The sequence below is a fragment of the Magallana gigas genome, chromosome 6 (assembly GCF_963853765.1).
Source record: "Magallana gigas chromosome 6, xbMagGiga1.1, whole genome shotgun sequence".
Taxonomy (NCBI): Eukaryota; Metazoa; Mollusca; class Bivalvia; order Ostreida; family Ostreidae; genus Magallana; species Magallana gigas.
The window spans coordinates 28,672,666-28,697,148 of NC_088858.1; the positions used below are offsets into that span (position 1 = coordinate 28,672,666).

At 33.5% G+C, this 24,483-nt stretch overlaps 2 protein-coding genes and 1 long non-coding RNA gene across 5 annotated transcripts in view; 1 reads left to right on the forward strand and 2 right to left on the reverse strand.

Annotated features, from left to right (window-relative positions):
* Window positions 1–5,233: 5,233 nt before the first annotated feature.
* LOC105318522 (kyphoscoliosis peptidase) lies at window positions 5,234–11,925 on the reverse strand. Of its 3 annotated transcripts, none has more exons than XM_034469115.2 (5): window positions 11,840–11,925; window positions 9,098–9,520; window positions 7,647–7,762; window positions 7,031–7,147; window positions 5,234–6,762 (listed from the first exon to the last, which is right to left on the reverse strand). In XM_034469115.2, the coding sequence occupies exons 2-5, from the start codon at window positions 9,332–9,334 to the stop codon at window positions 5,457–5,459; spliced, it is 1,776 nt and encodes a 591-aa protein (XP_034325006.2). In that variant the 5' UTR covers window positions 9,335–9,520; window positions 11,840–11,925; the 3' UTR covers window positions 5,234–5,456. The 3 variants fall into 3 exon arrangements, with proteins under 3 accessions (XP_034325006.2, XP_019918950.3, XP_034325005.2); XM_020063391.3 differs by lacking the exon at window positions 11,840–11,925 and adding an exon at window positions 10,775–10,978 and having other exon boundaries at window positions 7,076–7,147; XM_034469114.2 differs by lacking the exon at window positions 11,840–11,925 and adding an exon at window positions 10,775–10,975.
* A 5,110-nt stretch (window positions 11,926–17,035) lies between these two features.
* On the forward strand, window positions 17,036–18,159 carry LOC109619711 (uncharacterized). Its single transcript, XR_004601451.2, has 3 exons — window positions 17,036–17,341; window positions 17,518–17,644; window positions 18,061–18,159. It is a non-coding gene; the product is annotated as an uncharacterized lncRNA (long non-coding RNA).
* Window positions 18,160–21,713: 3,554 nt separating this feature from the next.
* LOC105318520 (uncharacterized) overlaps window positions 21,714–24,483 on the reverse strand; it is a 31,873-nt gene continuing 29,103 nt past the window's right edge. The window contains exon 6 of the mRNA XM_034469113.2: window positions 21,714–22,799. Within this exon, the coding sequence (XP_034325004.2) occupies window positions 22,194–22,799 (606 nt within the window). The 3' untranslated portion in view covers window positions 21,714–22,193. The remainder of the gene's footprint in view (window positions 22,800–24,483) is intronic.

A 24,483-nucleotide genomic window follows, 5' to 3' on the forward strand; every position in this document is an offset into this window, starting at 1 on the left:
GAGCGGCTTTAAATTTAAAGTGCGCATCATTTGCATATGTAAATATTGATGCTCGATATAAATATAAAAATTACAGAAATAGGTGACACATCTCTTGATAATTTCAGTTGAAATATAAGTTTTCCAAAGCAAAAAATATCAAGATTTGTCTGTTATTATGACAACAGGTACTATATCATCATGGAAACCTAATTTAAACAGTTAAAAATGAGAAACCCCTTCATGAAATTCATCAGAAAAATCTTTTTAACGTACATTCAAAATGTGAAGGTTAATTATTTACAGTGAAGATCATCAGATGGCAGATAAAAACAGAGAGTGTAAGACAACGGATTCTATGCAGGATCACGACCCTTTTGACTTACACATGTATACTCAAGCGTACACATATCATTACCAGAGCCCTGAAGTTGATGCGGCCAATATTTGCCGATTCAACCAATTTTGACAACTGATTTGCCTTGTAAATCAAAGTATTAAATCAATGCTTTTATACTAATATATCATAAATTAGAAAATAAATGCGCGCCATTGCAGGCACAAGGGGCTGCCCCCCCCCCTCCCCACTTTTTTGCGCAGCAAAGATTTTTCTTAAATTTACAAACAATACTTGAATTAACATGGAGTTTCCCCCTTCTTTTCTGTGACCATGTAAAAATTGAATTGAAAATAAGGAAGTAAACAGTGAAATTGAAGTGAAAAGTATACCTAACCCCCCCCCCCCCCCCAACGGATTAGGGTTTTCAGGTCAGGATTTTGAAAAGTTACAGGATTTTGGATGAGTCTGCGCCCCTCCACTTTAAAAAACGATGCTACGTGCCTGCATAGAAAGAACATTCCAATATTCCATATTGTAAAAAAAGAATGATGAGAACGAAAAACTTAGATAGAATGGCTGTTTGACAAACACTTACACATGACCTTAAAACCAATGTACTGAGGACCAAAATTAGCTCTTTTTTCCAGTCTCTTAAACCTAAAATAAAAGATGCTGTTTCTCTAGAATAACAGTTTTCATGTTTAAATTGGCGTTAACGCAACAAGACACCGAAGACTTTTTAAAAACTTATCAAAATTTTCAGACCATGTTGAAAATTAATACTAACTTCATACTGCTCTCTTGCTATAAATTAATCTTCTGATGAAAAAACAACGTTATTAACATTCATACAAATGGCAGTATTATAATAATCATGAGGGATAAAATGAAGTTGAACCTTTGCGATTGGCAGGCACAGAGCATCAAGGGGAGGGGGGGGGGGGCTACCCCCTTGCTTTTTTGTTGCAATATTATTAAAACAATTACATATAAAACTTATTAAATAATTAAATATTGAATTATGATGGACTCCCCTTTTTTTTGGGGGGGGGGGGGGGTATGTAAAAAATCAATATTAGGAGTAAAATTGAAATTAAACATATAAGTTTACCCCCCCCCCCCCCCCGATTAGGATTTTCATGATTAATGGGAAGTTGTCTGGAGTTTGTATCTTTGCTTGTCAAGACATATTTTGGATGAGTCTGCTTCCCCCTTTCAAAAACGATTTTATGTGCCTGTTTGGACGATTAAAGTTGAAGTAAACGCTTAAAAAACTGAAAATATATTAAAAAATCTATTCAAAAGGTTATGTCACATTTATCTTTACTATCATTGAAAAACGTTGTTGATGAATTAACCATACTATCAGAAAGAAATGACACCCATTTTCATTCGTCGACGCTAAGTTTGAAGTTTAAAATGTTTGTTTCCAAACTGTTGACTAAATAGACAGGTCAGGGCCGTCTGATGCGAATTGAAACTGGGGGGGGGGGGGGGGCGCTAAATCCCAAAAATCATGAAAATCCAAATCCATAAGTGTGTGTGGGGGATGTAGTATACCCTATGACACCAACTTCTCAATACATGTATATCAATCTTTTCAAGGTAAATTTAGGAACAATATTATGTTTGCTGCGAGAATAAGTGTGGGGGAAGGGGGTGGGGGGTGGGGGGGGCTGAACCCTCTATGATGCTATGTGGCCAATGGTTAGGTCTAACTTTGCAAAAAAGGGGGGGGGGCTAAGCCCCCCCCCGCCGGTTTTGACGCCTATGCAGGTATACGAAGCAGCGTCCAAATCATGAAGCAATAATATTCCAAACTTAAAGAGGCATGGTCACGATTTTTGTCAAAAATTATTTTTTCGAATTTAATGTTTACAGTGCTGAAGTAGGGCATTTTTAATATGCAACCAAAATTTGAGTGTCATTCGTTGAGTTACAAGCGAGTTACAGAGCTCATAATTCTTTGCTATGTAAACAATGCTTTTGTTTACATTTTGAATGTGGAAGTGAAAAGTCCAATTTATGACCTTTAATTGAATGTGTTAAACGTTTATGAACTGTTTATTTATGCTTAAGATGAATAAAAAGATAAACAAATCAGCTTGAAAAAGATTTTTTTCTAGTTATTGAACCTATGTAAACAAAACCAGGGCACGAGCCTTGTTTACATAACAAAGATTTGTGAACTCTGTATCTTGCTTATAAACTAGTGACTGACTCTCAAATTTCATTTCATCATTAGAAATGTATATTTAAAGCATTGTAAATAATAAAAACAGAAAAATAGAATTTGACCAAAATCGTGACCGAGAAAGGTCAATATACTTAGTTTAATACTATATATGTTTTAGCATTATCATCATTTAGTTTTTTTGTTATATTGAATCAACAAGAGGCCCATGGGCCACGTCGCTCACCTGAGCAACAATAGGCATGATAAAATCAGCTTAATGGAGTCATAGTAAACAAATGTGAACAATGTGGTATATTACATGTATTACATGGAGATCCTGTATAAATAAAAGTTCATTTTTGCCTCTCCCCCCCCCCCCCCCGTTGTGACCCCATCCTACCCCCAGGGATTATTATTTGAACAAACTTGAATCTACACAACCTGACGATGCTTCCACACAAGTATCAGTTTTCCTGATTGATTAGTATCTGAGAGAAGGATTTTAACAGACTGTTTACAATATAATCCTATGTTAAAATTTGACCACCAAGTTTCAGCTTTCCTGGCTGATTGGTTTCTGAGAAGAAGATTTTTAAAGATTTACTCTATATATTTCTATGTAAAATTTGACCCCCAATTGTGGCCCTACCCTACCCCCGGGGGTCATGATTTTCACAACTTTGATTTTACACTACCTGAGGATGCTTCCACATATGTTTCAGATTTCTTGGCAAAATGGTTCATGAGAAGATTTTTAACGACTTACTCAATATATTCCTATGTTAAATTTGCTCCCCCCCCCCGATGTGCCCGCCCTTCCCCTGGGCGTCATGTTCTTAACAACTTTGAATCTACGCTACCTGAGGATGCTTCAACATAAGGTTCAGCTTTCCTGGCTGATTGGTTTTTGAGAAGATTTTAAAAGATTTACTCTATATATTCCTATGTAATAATTCCAACCCCCCCCCCCTCCCGTTGTGGGCCCGCACTACCCCCGGGAGTCATGATTTTCACAACTTTGAATCTACATTACTTAAGTATGTCTCCATTTAACTTTTAGCTTCCCTAGCTGATTGAATTCTGAGAAGAAATTTTTTAAGGATTTTCTCTATATATTCCTTTGTCAAATTCGACCCCCATTGTGGGCCCACCCTACCCCTGGGAGTCATGATTTTCACAACTTTGAAAATACACTACCTGAGGATGTCTCCACACAAGTGGCTGATTGGTTTGTGAGAATAAGATTTTTAAGGATTTACTCTATATATTTCTATGTAAAAATTCAACCCCCCCCCCATTGTGACCCCACTCTACCCCTGGGGGTCATGATTTTCACAACTTTGAATCTTTACTACCCGAGGATGCTTCCACACAAGTTTCAGCGTTCCTGGCCAATTGGTTATTGAGAAGAAGACTTTTAAAGATTTACTCTATATATTCTTATGTAAAAATCGACCCTCCCCCCCCATTGTGGCCCCACCCTATCCCCGGAGGTTATGATTTTCACAACTTTGTATCTACATTGCTTGAGGGTGCTTCCACACAAATTTCAACTTTCCTGGCCAAATGGTTCTTGAGAGGAAGATTTTTAAAGATTTACTCTATATATTCTATGTTAGATTCGACCCCCAATTGTGGCCCCACCCCACCACCGGGGGTCATGATTTTCACAACTTTGAATCTACACTACCAGAGGATGCTTCCACAAAAATGTCAGCTTTCCTTGCCAACTGGTTATTGAAAAGGAGATTTTTAAAGATTTCTAAAAAAAAATCAATAATTTCTAATTACTAGTATCTCCCCTTTTAAAAGGGCGTGGTCCTTAATTTTCACGACTTTTAATCCCCTTTGCCTAAGGCCAGTAAGGGTGCATTGTGCTTAGTTTGGTTGAAATTGGTCTAGCAGTTCTGGTGAATATGTTAAAATGTGAAAAGTTTACAGAAAGACGGACGGACGAACAGACGGACGACAGACAAAATGTGATCAGAATAGCTCACCAGCGCTTTCAGCTCAGGTGAGCTAACAATGGGTAGGGATTTATAAAAAAGATTGTATCATGATCCTGGATACTTAAGTGTCTAATACAACCTGTCTACCATGCTGAATTAACATTACAATTTTAAAGTCTTTCATAGTTCAGATTCAGTCAATATTTAATAACCATAAAAAACATTTTTTTTTCAATATCGAATAAAATTACCGATCAAACATTACATAAAATAACGGGATATTCTTTCATTTATGAAAGTTAAAGTGTTTTGATGTCAGGCGTTATCAAAGAGTATTAAAACAGGTCACAATCAAACAAAATGATATAATTTATTATTATTATATGAATAAACAATGAACAAAAAACAACATTTTTCAATAGATGACAAATGTCTTATTAGCATAGTGTTATTTTGCCCGTTTGTATTTTGGTCCGCTTAAGTTGATTTCAAGAAATTACTTCCAACAATATCTTTATATTCATTTACCTGGTGGTACATGTAGTTATCCCAGTACAAATGCAAAACTACTATTTAATTTACATGACACCTTTGTATAGTGAAATTTCTGCTTATACATGTACTTCCAACCTTAAATTGAAAAAATTACAAGACACTTCGTTATATATACTGTTATGATAAAATCCATATTCTTAGTCTGATATATTATTGCACAATGTCCGAGTATTTTGAATAAATTGATTTGAAATCAAATCCTATCCCCGGTTGCCGTGGTGCTAAGCATGACTCCCCTGGATGGGATATATACACGTTCATCGTAGATTAACTCCAAGCCTAAGCAGATACCCAATTTCAGCTGGGTAGACTGAGACAATGTAGATTAAGTGCCTTGTGTAAGTGCACAGCACGCAACATCAAGTAACTTCAGCGGGTTTTGAACCAGCGACCTTTCGGTTACTCACATAACGCCTATGACCATAGACCATGTGCTCCACATCTTGAATCAAAAATATCATATAATAGAAAATTCATAAAGTCCTTTGTATGTCGATCCATTGCAGCTTTCGTCAAGAAGTTTACCTGAAATGAAAAATTTTTCACCAGCGTTTGGAGTTGTGGACAAGAAGTCCCATACACCGTCGAGTTTTTGCACGTCCAGATTTTGCTTTTTGAGTACGAGACTAAGATTTCGAGAACATTTTAATCTGATGCGAACCCTGGTGTTACGTGGGAGTTCATACCTCAACGGCTCAAGGAGGCGGCACTGAAACTCTCGCGCCGCTCTGTAACATCTTGGTAATTTGTTAGTCCCTAGTAGTGTTTGCGTTGACCCAAGTAAGTAGGTCAATATTGTTTTATATTTATCATCATCTAATTTAACCATTATTTGTAGTTTATAATACCCTTCTTTTGGAAGTCTAGCACGAGCATACAAATTGCCGCCATTGATTTCTGTCAGGACATAATTGTCGCTTTCCTTGACGAGATTTTCGGCATGAGTCAGTCTACTTGAAGCTTCTAGTTCTTTTTCCAGTGGTAGTTTAATCTCTATCTCTCCGTTTTCTGCCATGATCAAGGGGCATACATTATTAAGGATAAGTCCATGGTTCGCCAAACCCACTGAAGGTCCCCATATTCCCCAGTGGTACGGGAAGGCACGCACGAGCCCGTCTGTACTTAAACATTTGATGACGTATGAAACTAAAAGGAACGCCTCTTCGTCATTTTCGGGATTTGCCAAAATGCGAAGTGAAAATTTTCCAACTGATGGTGGTCTTACGACAATTTTATAAACATCCGGGCCACATTTGTAGGCGTATGAATATGCTCTGTTACTCTCTCCTTTTTCTGGAATAAGCTCTCCGTTGAGGACTGATAGAGTCTTTCTGCTTTTCAGTTCAAAAATGGACACAGCATTTGTAAATACAACATTAGACTGGTGTGACACGAACTCTACGCCCCACTCGATGGCTCTCATACTTGGCTTGATATATGCATTAAACTTATCCAAAGGCCACGGCTCCTGAAGAAGCTGCCACGCTATAGCCATATTTATGTCGCGTTCGTAAGGAAAGTGTGTTAAAATAAAATGATCTGGATCCATAAAGTAAAAATGATCATGATAATCAAAGTGAAATTTCTTCATTTCGTCACAGTTTCCAGCTCCCCACGTACAATCCACGAAGCGCCATTCTCCATCCACGTGAACTGCGTTCCACGTGTGAGTGGTGGCGTGACCTAATTCGAATCGGGTATCTGGGTTGTAGTCGTAGCCTTTAGCATAACCGGATATTTTTTGTACAGTAATGTTAGCACATCTGTAAAAACAAACCAATTAGAATACTGAGGTGTTAATCAAAATTTGTTTTGATTTGCTTTTGATTTTATAAAAAAAGTAATTTAAGGCTCTTGACGAAAAAACTATTCTATAAATCATATATACATGTAATTCAAAGCAAAAACTTTAAAAAAGGTTATTAGTGTTTGCATGTTATATCTATTGCGTTAATGGATAAACTTATCCTTGTTACCACGGAATGCAATTAATTGCCAGGCATTTGTTACTTGAAAAAAAGCACCACACACCTACATAAAGCAGAAAACAGGTTGGCGTAACCTATGCAAACTGACGTTTTTAGTTTAAGAACCGACTCGGCATCAGTGGGTTTCCTTTTACCTTGGAACAAAGCCGCTGTGTCATACCTGTTCAAAACAAATACAAAGAGTTAGTGACATTCATCAAGGTTGTTAATTTCTATGAAATTATATGAAAAATACTTTTTATATTGGTTTCATTTTTTATCATAGGGAAAATATAATTAATAGTTGAAAAATCATTATTTAATAAAACAAAAGTTTAAAATGTGCTTTTTTCAAGATTCTAAGATTTCTTCCCATATCTTGACATTAAGCTTGCTAACCGCTTTCCATTACTTTCAGTTCTTTCATTACGATATCATAGGATATGCTGATACAAGTTGAATCTAAATATACCTAAGTCGAGTCGTGGTGATATGGTATCAACTGTCAGACCATTAATATCTACATTAATTTTGAATCCCTACGATATTTGGGGAATGTCTGTTTCCATGTATATGTATAACAAGCATATTTGACAAAGCCAAAGATCCATAAGCAAAAAGAATTCTAGAGGCACCATATGTAAACTAAAATCTTCAACAATTCATTTAAAACTACTTGCGATATGTTGTTCGTGATCCATCTATAGAAAAGCCGACATTTTTCCATGTCGTTTTTGGCGGGTTTTATGACATATCTGCATAGCGCTTCAACAGAACTTTCCATAGACTTTGGCACCTGAAAAACAGACAAAGAAACCATTTCATGAAATTTATCAAAGAAATAAAAATTCATCTGCTTTTTTGCAATTTCTTATCTTGGTGTCATAGTTTACTTTCGTATAAACGACTGTTTTCCATTTGGCTGATGTGATTTATTATCTCAATTAGTAGACATGAAAGATCCACTTTTAACTTCATACAAGTTTCCATGTTGAAATTTTTTTTTTAAAATCACCATGAAACCAACTTTAAAAATTGTATACAGTTTGTCATTTGATCACTTCATTGGACCACTTTTAAAAATATAAATAAATCTCTACTCTATACTTTAAAATGGAAATGTATTCTGTATATAATTACATGTATTTTTATTTTATTTTCCAAGCATAACGACTTTTTAATAAAAGTGATATCTTTTACTTATAAATAACTAACTGTTCATATCTCCTTATCTTACACCCATATCATGAGCTTATTATCTAGAGTTGACATTTCTCCTTAATGACTCGTATTAATAATAATATACGTCATCACCAATCACACCGACAAATTTCAGCTCGCTTCAATAGCCTAATAAATCAATAATTTTTACAACATTCGCAATACGCATATAACTTTAAGAAAAGTGATGTTTGGGATACATTCATGCCAAATTTCAAGTCGATATGTCTTAAAATGACAGAGATATACGTCATTATCCTCTCGAAGTCGCCAGTTTTGTTTTACTCGGACATTTACCGGTCCAGGGCTCCCGATGGGTTTTTGCCTACGACAACAACAACATTTGTATATGTCCGAATTAAAAAACAAACAAAACTGGCGACTTGGAGAGAAGAATTACGTATATTTTAAGACCTATCAACATTCGGCATGAGTGTATCTCAGATATCACTTATCTGAAAGCTCATCTGCGGATCTAGAAAAATTTTCCGGGGGGGGGGGGTCCGACGGTAATTTGAGTTTGCCCGGGGGGGGGGGGTCCGGGGCATATTTTTGGTAATTTTATAATGTAATTTAAAGAAATTTGAATTTTACAGGGGAGGGGGGAGGGGGGGTCGGACCCCCTAACCCCCCCTCTAGATCCGCGCATGAAGCTACATGCATATTGCAAATGTTATACAAATTAATTTAGGCTGGCAGTTTTTTTTTTTATCTTGGTCAGAGTTCAACCCCTTTCTTTTTTTCTGGTTACATTGAAATTAATGTTAAAACGGGCTTGGCCCCTGTGATTTCGATAAGACAGTTTTTTTTTTAAATTTTATGACTTCAAACGAATATAAGTATGTAGAATATACATGTGTATCTTTTGACTTCAGAAATATTCCATCAACGTGCTTTGAACTACATGTACCTTTAAAGCATGGTCGTCTAATGTTTGAAATATGATGTCGTCTGGAATAATTTCTCTTCGTCTGGTTTTCGGTGGTTTTGGCGGGTAAATGCCATTGTCTGGTGTCACTGTTAATTGCGGTGTCAAGACGAACACATTTTTAGGACTTGGTTCGATGAAATCGACAGGGGGATCTTTAAATGTGACAGACTTCTTTCGAGATTCCCCTTCTGCTGGTTTGGTTTGACCACAGCCCATTCTGCTGGTCCACTTACTTGCGTCGTATCCTGTTTTGGGGATACGGCTGTATATAATTGATGTCGTCAACTGGAGGTTCCTTAAAGACCACTGTCTTCTCCTTCTTTTTGGAGTCTGGAAGTTGTTGTATGGGTTGGTGCTTAGTGTTTCCACAACCCATTTATTACAATGAAAAGAACCTCACAACTGAAACAAGAATTATACAGTCTTATCATGAGTTACATTACTTACTTATATAATTAGTTACATGTACTAGCTATTGGTTTACATTCATAGGTTTGATGACGTCAATATAGATAGTTGGTACACGTTTTTTTTCATTTAGTTTTATCACGCATTGTACAACACCATTATAGAAATAGGATACACCAACAGTAGAATTCCATCCATCAAATTCTACTGTATAAACACTTAAAACGGAATGATTTAATGGAAGGGGGTAGGGTGTCTAAGTAAAGGTAGCAAGGGACAGGTTTCGGATAAAGTATCCGTCAACATTTTTGTAAAATTGAGAGTTGCTGTACTAGAAGGCTTATGAGTGTTGCTAAATTTCATGAAATGATTTTTAATGATTATCATTAGTTAGAGGGGTGTCTCTTGTTGAAATTGATATGCAATATGTAGGCCCCATATGTTAGGTACATGAGAATCAGAAGTAAAATGCGAAACCACACACACAAACACACACACACACATATATATATATATATTATATATTCTCGGTACGGAAGTTCACCCCTTTGCAGGGAATTAGGTGGAGGAGGTCTATAAAGCTGAAAAATTATGAAAAATTAGCAAAATATGAAAGGGTCAAAATCTCATTAAACCAGTATGTAGAGAATTTTACAGGTTTCGACTAGTAATTTTCTTCAGAAATTTGTGATTGGCCTTATAAAGAGTGAATTAAAGGTATTTGTGCTGAATGGGAACTGAGGAAATTCTAGTTACAGAGTTCCGAAGACACGCATCCCCTAGCTACAATGAATTGTATAAAAAAAAAAACTGCCCCGTGCCACCAAAGGTCTTCTTTACAGAAGAATTTCCCCTTTATATTTGTAAAGCTAACACCAGAGAGCGATTTTGTTCTGCAATCAAATCAATTAGAATACAGTGTAAATCTTTTTCGTGTACTTATTTCAATGAAAATACTTATCTAAGGTACGTATGAATTTCATGAAAGAGAAAACGCGGTGTATTTAATGAATGAATCAAATATTTAATTTAAAAAATCATTACCCGTTAAAAAGATTTCATTCATTCAAGCTACAAATGTGAAAGTCTGCACGTATGTGTATTCTTAACACGCAATTTGCCTCAGTGTAAAGTCTTAATTCCCCCCCCCCCCCCCCCCCCCCAAATTCTCTATTCTAATCAGCTACAGCAATATTGACAACTTGCATCCATTTGAATGGTACTCGAACAATGTTTAAATTTTCCTACCTCATAAATGACATTCTTTGTGAGATTCTTCTCTTATTCCCGGTGGTAACTACCTTGCGACAGTCGGGGGTTCGTGATTTTCCACAATCGAAGGGTTTAATTCTTTGACTTCTACACGTACAGTAATCTTTTTTACATATATACCGATAACTGACTCAATACATGTGTAACATGTGCTCAACGGTTCTATTTGAAACGCTGCCATAAAATCCACTAAAATCCAAACAATGGTATATTTAAATTTCCTTCACCAAGGTTGGAAAGGTAGTTTAAAGATATGGGTACATGTATTTAACGTTCCTTTCCTTGTAAATATATCTATACATGAACAGATTTAACAGCGAAGGAAAATTAGGAATTAATTTTCATGGGTCAAAACGGAGTTTAAAAATACAATTTTTGTGTATGTGCCTGTGTGTGTGTGTGTGAGTGAGAAAGAGAGAGAGAGAGAGAGAGAGAGAGAGAGAGAGACACACAGAGAGAGAGAGAGAGACAGAGAGAGACAGAGAGAGAGAGAGAGAGAGAGAGAGAGAGAGGGGGTTGGGGGGTTGGGATACTTCCATTTTGTGACGCACTATGTTCTTTCAATTTGGACACTAAAGAAAGTGAACTACATTACTTGGTATAATTTTACATTTGTTTTCATCACAAAACTATTTCCTGACAACATACAGGCACATGAATTAGATTTTTAAACGTCAGATTTTGAGCCGTTTGTCGCGAGTTCGAAACTGAATGAAGACTTAACAATTAAAATAATTGCAAAGTATGTTTTGGATTAAATCTGCATGTAAAATTTGAAAATATTGAAACGCAATCTAAATAAAAATACACCTTTTATCTCGCTCTTTTATATACTGTCGCTCGTGAAAGGCGTGGGTGATAATCATATTATAACAAAGATGAAATATATAGGGTTAATTAGAATAATTGAAACGGTGATCATACATGTAATTTGACTATGTTGTTCTTTAAAACTTTTATAGAAAATGTCCCCTACCACATATAAAAGACACAGAAGGCTAAAGACAACAAAAGGGATTACAAACATGAATAAGATCCTACCTGTACCAAGCATAGAAGAGGTCCTATCCAAGCAATATCTCTTACACTCGAGTTTATTTGGTTCTGTCATAACGTGTGCATATTCAAAAAGTTTAAATCAAAATGATTTATTCGCAGAAGTACATTGTGTATTATTATAATTGAAGGGCCTTCTCTATAGTGCACAGATTTAAGATTAATTTGGCTAAAGTGTCTACTATTTAAAGATAAACATAACCTGAATTCGGATTGTCACAATTGCAACCAATTTAGGTTTTTGATCAACATACACTGTATTTTAATTGTGAACTTTAATTGCATGTGATTATCCTATTTTATGATAAAGTGATTTTTATATAACTAATTATTACTGAATGTATTTGTTTTATCAATTTTTTTTAATCCTATATCCATGTTGAAATTAAACAAGGCAAACTCTAAAATGTTCAACATTATTTATGAATTTATTGATGTTTAAAAATGCGTGGCCTGGCTAGGCTATAAAAGAACATCGGCGAAACTACATGTACAAGAATAAAATATGGCATACATATAAGTAAATACATCTATAAGTTATACCTGTACATTTGATGATAAAAAATAACTTTATTTAGAAATTTCTTAGGTACAGGCCTGGAAAATATGTTGTCGATGACAGTATCTACAGGATCAACGCATGACAATATACTGCATGTTAAAAATGATTTAAAAAAAAACTCACGCTTTGACCTTTGCGTTATGTTGTTGGTTATCAATAATGCACCAGATTATGGTTAAAGCTGCTTGGTCCGATTTTTTGTTTTTTAAAGTATCAAATAATTTTCCATACAAACCAATTATCTTAGAAATTTATGGACTTTCTCTTATTTACACCAGCAGAATCGGTCTCCTTTCAAAGTTAGAAATATTTTAAGTAAATAAAATAATTTCTTTTTTCTCTTTTATGTTTTTTGTTTAAATGCCCACAAGGAGAGTTTCAGTGTGCCGCTGGGGATTGGGAATGGGAGGTTGTTTTAATAAAACATGTCACATAAAACCTACCTTGAAAATTATTTTCATCTATTTTCCTGTACCTTTTCAATATCAGGTCATGCACTATTATGATCTTTATAAGTTTTTCGCTAAAATTATAGGTTTCATGGTCCTTTTTCGTATACAGTTGAAACAAAATACCTGAGTTAGCGCTGGAATCACACATCAAAAATACCAATCGCAACTTCTCGGGCCTTTCCGGCCAGCTCGGAAAAACACCTCGAATGTATTAACTAAGCGTCCATGACAACCCCCCCCCCTTTTTTTAAAATAAAAATTGATATAAATACAACACATTTTACGATCTGTTGAGATGTGAGCTATACTTCATTAAAGTAAACGATGTCCATTAAAATATAACACAGAAGCGACATACAAGACTGTCTAGCCGATACTTATTTTAATGGGAAGCGACTCCATTTTGTATAAAATTCTAACATCCGGTGATGTTAATACTTCCGAGCTTGCCGGAAAGGCCCGAGAAGTTGCGATTGCATAATTTTATACAAAATTTGCTTCATGTGTGGATCAAGGGAGAGGGAGCCCCCCCCCCCCCCCCCCTTTGTAAAATAAAAAAATAAAGTTGCATCGACATTTATTATTATTTATACGTGTGTTTTCTGCTTTATTACATTAACCTTACATCTATGATGTCCTTCATAAATAATTCACCAAACTTAGTTAAGCATACGTTAAGGTGGCTCTATACACCACTTTTTGATGACGCAGTACGCAAAAAAGTAAATCTGGAAGCACGCAATTCCGGTACTGGCTGATTTAAACTGAGGCGAATTGTATAGGGACCGCTCTTTTGAAAAATTTGTTAAATGAATAGATTTAATTTGATAATTGGAAAATTCATTACTTACAAGTAATGTGGTATGTGACACATTTACGTTGTGTGGTATTATTTATCGAAAAAAACATTATAATCAAGTATAATTTTTTCAATAGTTTCTTTCCCATTATCGATATGTTACACCGTAGCGCAGTAGGTTAGTGGGTTTACCACAAACCTGTAGGTCATGAGTTCGATTTCCGTTGAGAACAATAAATTTTTAACTTTCCAAAATTTTCTTTTTTTTTGGTTGAATACTGTAAAAGAAAATTCTAAACCGGTGAAAGTATTTCAATTATAATATACTTTAATGCACATTAATATCGACAGAAGTTCCTTACCACCTTAAGGGGATGGGAGGGTTGCTTTGAATTTCTCTCAGGTTGGGATACATAAATCCTATTAGCCTAGTCAATTCCCCCTTTATTTATTTGACTTAGTTTTGCATAAAGGCGAATATATTCACTTATACGTACAGGCCTATAATGTAATATGTATGTATTTATCATTCCAACATTATATTTAGGAGTTTTCTTCAACTCAGAAATGAAAAGTCCCCAAGGTGTTTGGGCCTAGGAACGATAACCCTTACAAGAACTTTCATACCAAATAAAATTTAAAATATTTTTTGTGTTTATTTGCAATGATTTTCATTCAATTTTTTATGTTACATTTATTAAAATACATTTTCTTATAACATCAAGCAACTTTTTCAGATGATTTGTCAACAGAGTGAGAAAATATGAAATATTATATTTTTGGGAAACACTAAAAAAAAATTGCAATAATAACATTTTTGAATGTTAAGAAGTGTTATATTTTTTTTTATGTGTCCGAAGGAAATATCCATCATATGACAAAAAAAATTCTCTCAATTTGTTAATAGCTTTCTTTTTAAAAAAGATTTCACAAAAACACGAAAAAACATTAAAAAATTCTTTAAAAATACCTATAGTATCCCTATCATTATTTTAATATTTGATAAGTATATGTTTTGTGGTCTTCTATTGAAAATTGGAATAAACTGTGGGTGTATAGAGCCACCTTAAATCCAATAAACACTGGCAAATAACAAACAAACCTTGACGAATTACATAAAAAACTACCGAAAATGCTTTTAAAATAATCAATTTCATTTATTTCTTGTCCTCCAACTAAGCTCATGCAGTCAGTTTTGCGACCAGAATTTGATTTGTAAATATTGAAAGTACGAATAAAAGTTATAACGTATAGTTCAATAAAATTATATTCCCTTTTCGGTTTTGACTGGAATAGGAACGAGAAAAATTGACATTACATTTGTACTATCTCCGATCCTCATTAATGTTCGATAACTCTTAGACTAGATTATCCGGGATTTTTTTGATTCGTACCATAAATCTGCCTTTTATACAGACAAAATTAATTAGTTTTCTGTTGTTGATATTACGATAAGTTTCAATAAACTGTTGGCTTAGTGGTTGCACGGTGACTTACTTCACAGTGGTAAAAGAGTTCGAGCTACTAATGCCTGCGATTTTTAGGGTCTAGACCCTCTTGTTATTATTTTTTGGGTCTGCCGTCTTCAGCGTCGTGAATTATTGAGGTTTTCTTTCAAAACCTCTTTTTGAGATAGTATTTTGATAAAACATGTTCAACAAAAAACTTATTTAAGTAAAGAGCTTTCATTTGACATCAAGAAAAAGGGACTGGTCTTTCAAATTAGGGGCCAAGAGGGCTCTAAAGTCTTTTCATGATAACTATGAACTGTGAAATATTTTGTAATACGTTATGGAAGAATTTATGTTTATCATAACGTTATTGACCTATACATGATAGTTGTTTACTCCTTTGTTATGTAATTAGGGATTTTGAGGGACCAAAAGTCTGAAATTTTGATCTTCAATATCTCAAAATGGATGGAAATTTCGAAAAGCAATATTGAACAGAAAATGCTCAAAAGTATGTGCTTAATAATATGTAACCATAATTTCTTTGTTATCCGGTCCTTAAAAGGAGTAACAGGGTCGGCCCCTAAAAGACCTTTTCCAGATTTCTCGAAAACGGTGCATAATTTCTGAACACTTGTTGACCAAAATATGTTTAAATTGACAAGAGCTTTCTTCTGACATCGAGAAAAAAGAGACTGACCCTTCAAATTAGGCTTTGAGAGGGCTATAGAGTCTCTAAATGATAACTTTTAACTTTAAAATATTTTGTACGGCATTACAGAAACAGTTCTGTTCATCGAAACGGAATGTACATGTACCTATACATGACAATATGTACTCTAATGTTACAGAATTAGGAATTTTAAAAGGGCCAGAAGTCGGAAATTTTGATCTTCAATATCCCAAAATGGAGAACAATTATGAAGAGCAATCTTGAACAAAAGATGCTCAAAATAATGAGGTTAACAATATGCATCCATGATTTGTAGTTGACCGGTGCCTTAAAGAAGTTATGGGGTTGGTCCCTAAAACAGATTTTTTTTTTCGTAAAACGGCCCAATAAGGAGATAACGTATCGGCTTCTAAAACATTTTCTTTTTCAGATATCCGAAAAACGGCAATACATTCTTTAGTTTCAATACCTTTTATTTGATATCAAGAAAAGGGGGCTGGTCCCTCAAACTAGGGGCTACGAGGGGTTTAAATGATTCCAACTTAAGCTCTTACACATGAAACAAATAAATTCTGGCCCTTAAAATAAAAAACCTTTTGCTTATATTTCCGAATCATGTTTAGCTGTTTATTTAGCAAAATCAAGGTCATACATGTATCTCAACTGCTAAAATCGGACGGAAGACCTCCTCGTTGTTCGCAACGAGATCAAGTCTAGTTTTTTTTCCTGACCTGTTTTCAGACGCTATTACTCGTGAACTACTAAACCAATTTTGCATAAAATTTTCAGGAATATTAAAACATTGAAAGATCTTGACGATATAAAATTTTGGGCTTATAACGTCCCTTCCGGTTTGAGATTTTGAGGATTTAGTGATTTTTAAAGGACTATGTTGTCCAATTTCCCTCTTTAAAACGAGTTAAGATAAAAAAGAAATTTTCAGGAAGAGTAGATGAATGCCTGTAGATGATTCTATCAATTTGATATTTCAAAAAATGCGCAAGGCGCCGAAGCTCACCCGCACTCGAAAATTGACAGCATAATTGTTCACTAAATCTTTGCACATTTTATGGAATAGTTTTAAATCTGCAAATATTTTGTTAAGAAATGTAATGCAAAATATGTTTAGATTAACACGTTCTTTCATTTAAAATCAAGAAAAAGGGGCTGGCCCCTCAAATAAGCAAAAATTTAAATTGTTATTAAGGTGGAAGGCTACATCGTCACAACATGTCAGACTTCCGTTCGAAACGCCATTGTGTTCCGGATTGATAACATTATGTCGTGGTACAAAATAGCTATACACCGTTTAATTGAACTCTTCTAACTAAGGAGATGAGATAGGAATGAAATCACCAAAACGCTTAGAAAATATGTCAATTTTCTTCACGTTTAAAGCTTTTAACTAACATTGATTATTAGCTGTTTTGTACGGAAAATGTGGAATCTAAATAATATACCGTTTCCCTGCTCAGCTGCTATTGGCAATACAATTTTGTCATGTCATCTGCAACAGACGATCATACATATGTGGCGGATTATCGATGTAGGTAAGCAGATGTCAAATTTTCATTTAAACTATATATGTATGATGAATATAAAACGAAAGTACCGTAGTACGATCTCTTGAATTGATCCTAACTTCCCAAATTAAAAAAAAAACATTTGCAGTAAAAGACTTTCACTGAAACTTTGACATTAAACTAACGTATTTTGATTAAAATAGATACAGCTAGGTAGCAATAGCAGTGGAAGCCCGGATTTGCAAGCCAAAATGAGGGAAAGACAGAATTCTGAAAAGGAGCATGTATTTCATTTCCACACATGCATGTGTATCACTATGGACATCTAATGTATGTATTAATGTGCGTATGGTTGTTGTTTATAATTGCTATTGTACATAAAAAAGTAAAAGGCAATTTATAATATAATTAACTACTAATATTTTGTTCTGAAGAGTTAAATATATATAATGCATTCATCAATAATATAATTTTTCAGCTTCAAACATTATCATAAGCACTACTTATCTTATATCTACATATTTAGCATAGACTTGTTCCTTTTTTAATTTTTCTTCGTGATTTTTATTAATTAAAAAATTGATCCCAAGATATTTGAGACTATGTGAAATAAAGAAAGACAACTCTTAAACAGGATCTTTCATACCAAGATTTTTGCAATAATTAAGTATTTCCTTTAATTTTTCAATTTCATTCAATTTCTTTTCTTCATCCCATTCACCAACGAATATTGTTTATATTTTCAGGTTTTTGTGTGATTTTGTCCAGCAGTTTGCCTTAAAAGAATCTTTTTATATTTTAGTTTCATATTTATGTGGATTCCAATAAAAATCATACAAACTTCATTCATGTTTTTTTTTGTTTTTCATTTCTAAATTTAATAACATTTCAATTTCATAAGAATTTTAAAACAGAAATGTTTAAAAATTTGATAAATAAGGGGTTATCTGGAACCAGACTGATATTTTAAAAATTCTCTAGAAAATAGTGTATTGTATTTTGAGGTCTATTATTGTTGAATACTGTGCCTAGTATTGGTAACAAATGCATGCAACAAAAATCTCCTACACTTATTTGGTGTAGAGATCCACCTTAATTGTAGAAGCAAAATTGTTCATTGCACAGCTGTTTATCTATACAGTACCAAATTTAAATTCATGTTACGTAATTAGGGGTTTCCAAATCTTTGATCATTAGTATCTAAATAAGGGGATATAATTTTTTAAGGCATTGTAGAACAAACGTTATTGGGAACTATGTTCTTAACAAAATGTTACCTCTAAAAATTTTTGTTGGCGGTCCCGGTATGGGGTTTAGTGGTCGGCCCCTTAACTTAGTACAATTGTTCAGATATTTCTAGAAGGGGTATTATTTCTTGAACACTTGCTGAACAAATCATGTTTATATTTGTGATACCTTTTATTTGATATCAAGAAAAAGGGGCTATCCCCTCAAATTAGGGGCCAAATTAGGGGTTAAATTACAAGCAAAGAAAAAGAGCTTGTTAAGCTTAATTTAAAACTGTACTTCGTTTAAAAATCGGATGATGCATTACGAGATATTGGGGAGTTTGAATTTTCCGGAAATTTTGAATTTGCATTCTTGGTTTAGAAAAAAGTGTTACGTTCAAAGTTGAATTAACTCATACCTAGACGAATGCAATAATTGTTAAATCGTACTTTCACATTTTTATTATTACCGTTTTCTTTGGAAGACGGTATAAAGAGCTGAAATAATTTACAGTCTCCGGGTTGTGCACTTCCCCCCCTTGTGATTGGTAGAAAATAAATGATGTGAAAAATTGGTTGAAATACTGTTCGGTGCAAACGAGATTATTTATTGATAATCGTTTTTACGTACTACTTAACAATTTTTGTACATTTCAAATCTTAAAAAGTGAGAAAACGAAAGAATAAAAATGGCCATTAGTGAAATTCACACTTTTATGTTTCAGTTAAATAGTTGAAAGCAATATTCTGTAACATCTCTTGAAATAATTTGTTCTTTTCTTTTTGTTTTGATTATACAAATACCAATGAAATTTGATACGGTATGGCCAATATCAGTAATCAAGTTTGTATATTATATACGGTAAAACTTATATCAGTAAAACTAAATGATACTGGATGCAGTTGTATTAACTTTGATTTTACTATAGTGATACACCCCTCCTAAGATCTCTTTTTACCTACTACAGTCGATCTATAATAAATAACACGCTGTAAACAATGTTTTCAATTTTGAGCACGTACGCTTAAAAGGCACATATTTAATTCGGCACGCCATTGCATGAAGAAAAAAGCGACAGTTTTATAAAAAAAAATAATTAAATTATCTTTGATATCTTGTTGCTGTTAAGAGTTTGTTCTAAAGACGGTAAGCTTTTTATATAAGCTAACCTTGTTTGCTAAATCGTTCTTGAAGTCAATAAGTTTTTTGTTAATTCGTACTCTGAATCGTTCGGATTTTGTTAACCCGTACCAAGAATTATTCGATTGTTTTCTTTTTGTTTAAGTTACCTGTGTTAACTCTTTGACGTTCTTTCGGTCAAATTTGACCGGTAAGCAAATTCTATCAATACATGTTGCTCAAAATATTAGATGGTTTTGTTAATACTGGACGGATTTCTAAAAACAATGTATCAATTTCATTGTGAGACTCTTTCAATTTAACTATAGAAAAAATATTAGCCCTGCTTCTTAGAGTTAACGGAAGACCCACTCGTTGCTCTAGTTTTTTTTTCTTATTTGATATCGACTCGTACCACTGGCGTCGGGCGGGAGATAACTTTTTTTCTTTTGCTTGTCAAGATTTCTGATAAGTCTAGCCCCCTCCCCCACTTTTCAATTTGCTTCCAATGCCACTGCGTACATTTATTCCATTATAAGCAAAATAACAATAACTTCGTAAATTGCATGGATACCATCAATAACTTTCTTTCCATATCTTTTCATTTGTAAAGTTTGAATGGTAGATAACATTTAATGATGAAAAATTACTTTGAAGCTGAGGAGAAAGAACACCTTAAATGTGGATAAACGGACATCACATTCAAAATAATACCCTTTTAATTACCAAACTGTACATTTTGCAGTTCACAAACTCTATTAGAAAGTTATAGTAAAAGTTGAAATCAGTTCCTTCAGATCAACGGTAGACACTATATCCTATTGCTCTATAAGACATTAATATTGCGAAAGATAAAAGGAACAAAATTATAGTTAATGTTATTGTTTATTTCGATGGAAAGTACATCACAATGTGAAGGTGTCCTATACCCTAGTACTTCCTTCATTCAATATTGGGTTTATTCAATGCATTCAATGGCAAAATAAATGTATTACAATGTAACAAATTATTTATATTATAAAGATTTTCATATCCGAACCAATTAATATTGCCATCGATAAAATGAAATAATGGTGTCTTTTTCTTTCAAAAACAGTGCACATACCATACATATAACACACAAATAGAAATTCTAGTGTTCTTCTAACTGAAGTAGTAAGTTAAGGGCTACTTTATGAGCTGCCATATTGAAATTTTCTCTTGCGTTTCGATGATGAAGTATCTTGTACTTTCTTATACAGTATTATAGAAGAAATAAAAGCTGTATCGAATCACTTTGCCATCAGTTCACATTATTTTTAAGTTCAACTTAAATTGATCATAAAATCATTACTTGTACTTACATGTATTAATGATCAATTTTAAGTTGAACTTTAATATGAACTTTAATCATTCTACAAATATCAAGCCTTTGAATAGACTATTAAAAGTTATATATATACACACACACACACACACAATCACATATATTGTACATGTATATACAGTTATTGAATGTACTTTAATCATACATTGTAAAACTTTTAAGTAACAACGTAATCCTATAATTAAAACGAATTATGAAATTTACTTTAGCATCAATTTAACACCCATGTTTACCATAAAAAAAATAACAAAAGAAAGATATTTTTAGATTTCAAAATCTAAAACCAATTCTAGAATTCAATTACACATACAGTACTGTTTATATAACAATGTGAATGAACTATGAGTCTCTCTTTGTGAATAATGTGACTGTGTTTTATCTGAACTCATTTGTTGAACTGATTTTTTTTATTGAAGTTCTATTTCTTTATAATGATGTACTGATAGGATTATAGTCTGAGAGTCTTTAAAACTGTGCACTTTACAAATTCCACAATCTATTAATGTTAATAAATTCAAAAATGAAACCACAGTACATGTATTAATATTTGTTGCAAAATTAAGATATTATTAGTTTGATTTTTTAAATTTTGCCTCTAGAAGCTGATTGTTGATGAATTATATGAAATTTAATATCAATAATCTGTTTTGAGCTAAAGTACACAAGATGATGGTTGCCTCAGTTGCGTCATTATTTTTTAAGTATCCCAGTCTGTAGAGGTGTCACAAGTTTCCACATATGTAAACCTACTGATTATTTTCATTTGTCAGTCTACCAAACAGTACTACCTATATAGTGTCACATTTCAATCCACGTAAATGTTATTACATTCAATTATGACTGCATTTTGTCTTATTTTCTTTAGTTACGGGGTTAAAATTAAATTATCAAAAATCAAATTTAATAGCTAATATAAAACATGTTGAATCTATGGAAGAATAAGTGTACCTCTTCATACATGAGAGTTTCTACTAAATCAAGTACATCTATTTTAACTTAAAATAAATACTTAAATTATTTATAAATGGTAATTCATCATATGAAAAAATATCATGGGAATTTTGAAATAAAAGCAAAAATTCCTGCAGAGAACAGTATAGCATTCTTACTGCCAATCATCTAACACTACATTCAAATCATTGCTGCTGTACAAATGTCTTTTTTTCATGATGTTGAAGTTTTGCCATGAATAACTTTTGCATATTCTTTATTTTCTGGATTCTTTAACACTGATTTTAAAAACTCAACAGTTTCTTTCTTGAAATCCTGAATGTCTTTCTGTAGCTGCCGATTTCTTTTGATGAGCTCAGCAGTCTTCATGGTAACATCCAGAAGCCCTGAGCTTTGAAGTGCATCTTGAGTTCTTTTGTATCGCTTACATTTGACATCCTGGTGCTGGCCTTTGGTGGACATGTCATCAGATTCACTTGTACCACCCCCATCCCCTGTCCCAGGAGTCCTACTCCCACTGGACAACTCACCATTCTCGGAATGCTCCGACCCCACCCCAGAAGACAGTTTGGCGACTTTACAGGAAGTGCTAGCTGTTTCTGTCCTATCACCTCTGCCTTTTCTGCTGAATGTTAAATTTGGTCTACTTTCTAAGTCACAAATTGTATTTAATACATCATTTGAAATGTGAAAATTGAATTTGGAATCCATTGACAGTGGGAGTCCCTGGTTCTCCATTGCAGGCACTCGGCCACTAAAGCTAGCACCTCCCGTCCTCCAATCCAGTAAACCCTCTGTAGTGTCTACCCAGGCACCATCCTGTGAATCAGAGGAAGAAAACCTTCAAATTACAAATTGTAATGAAATAAAACTATATGAAACAAAGAGAACAAGCTCACATACTTCATGTTCCCATATTACTTGGCAATACAGTGTATTGCTACACAAACTGAATGGCAAAGTATGCACTAAATACAACAAATAATTTTACAAAAGAAGCATATCTTAAAGAAAAAATTATCAAACAAAATCATTTGCAAATATGCACATCTACTCATTAATAAATGTCTTTATTAACTACCGAGATTCATGAAATTTATTTAGAGGTTTAAGAGGAGTTGTGCTGATTTTTTTAGTATTATATGTTAAATACCTGTAATGGCCAAAATTCTAAGTTAAATGAAAAAAAAATCATGTCCAAGTGGACATTTACATGTAGTGTTTTTATGAACTACAAAGTTTATTTTTTCAAGAATTTTAAGAGGTGTTGTGCTAGCCTGACAATAACAAAACCAATGACAAAAACAAGCACCACAGGTCACTGATGACAGGCCTAAAACAATATACGAATCCAACATAATGAAAGGACTGTGTATGATATGGGCCAAATATGACCCCTTTCACCAATTTACTGTTATTCTTTCTTCCTTTGTACAAATATACATATGAAGTTTTTTTCATAATTTTCATTTTAATCAAATGCCAACAATTTTGAAATTTGACATCATAAAATCAACCTTTTCCCTCCATTTTCACATTTTTTTTTACACAGAACGGCTTGTATTCTAGCAGTTTTTCTTTCAGAAAACATTGACCAATTGCTTGCACAAACAAACAATTTTTATCAAAGAATTTATTAAAGATTTATAAGTGATCAATAAAAAAAACTGGTTATTGTTCAAAGCATCACTGTATATTTTTCATTCAAAAAATGATTAAAAAATGTCAATTTTTGATTGAATTACAATAAAAAGCAGCACTTCTGATGTCATACAAGTATAATATTCACTATATACATGTTTTCTTCAATAAGACTATAATTTTTACTAATTTGGGCTTAAAATTAAAATACATTACTTTGATACCTTAATTTAACAATCAGATTGTGAATTTAAATCTTTTATAAAACTAAATTCATTTAAACTATTATGTTAAATGGTAATGCAAACTTTTTAAACAGTAAAGAAATTTGTTATAAAAGTGTTAAATTTCATTATCATTCACCTCTATGGGACTCAGTCAGTTTGCTATATCTGTAAATTCGCTATATGCATATTTTGTTATAACCTTAAAATTTTGCAAAGATTTGTGAAGAATTTTCCCAAGGACTCAAAAAAACTTCGCTATATCAGAGAATTTGCTATATCAATGTTCATACTAAACAAGTTTTACTGTAAAAACATATATTATATCAACTATTCCAAAAAATAACATACCAATTTAATGTACTTGCAGCACTTTTAAAAATTACGAATTACGGTAAACCAACATTTATTTGCGTGCTGGAAATTTTCGGGAGTTTTGCGAGAGCCTTTTTATTGCAAATCTTTCTCGTCCTTGCCCTATTGGTGTAATAACAAAACGGTTTTAGATAAGGCTTAATCATGAAAATTAGTCGCCACAACAGAGTTTATCTCAGGTTATTTGCGAAATTAAGTTGTCACGAATAAAAGTTGGTTTACAGGATGAGAACCATATTAGGCCCATATCATATACAGGTGAC

Excerpts from the sequence above, each read along its gene's own strand:
- LOC105318522 (XM_034469115.2), bottom strand. The coding sequence starts at position 9,334 with ATGGGCTGTGGTCAAACCAAACCAGCAGAAGGGGAATCTCGAAAGAAG. Across the intron at positions 7,763-9,097 it reads TAGACGACCATGCTTTAAAG|GTGCCAAAGTCTATGGAAAG; the intron begins GTACATGTAGTT and ends TCTGTTTTTCAG. Across the intron at positions 6,763-7,030 it reads CTGTTTTCTGCTTTATGTAG|ATGTGCTAACATTACTGTAC; the intron begins GTGTGTGGTGCT and ends TTGTTTTTACAG.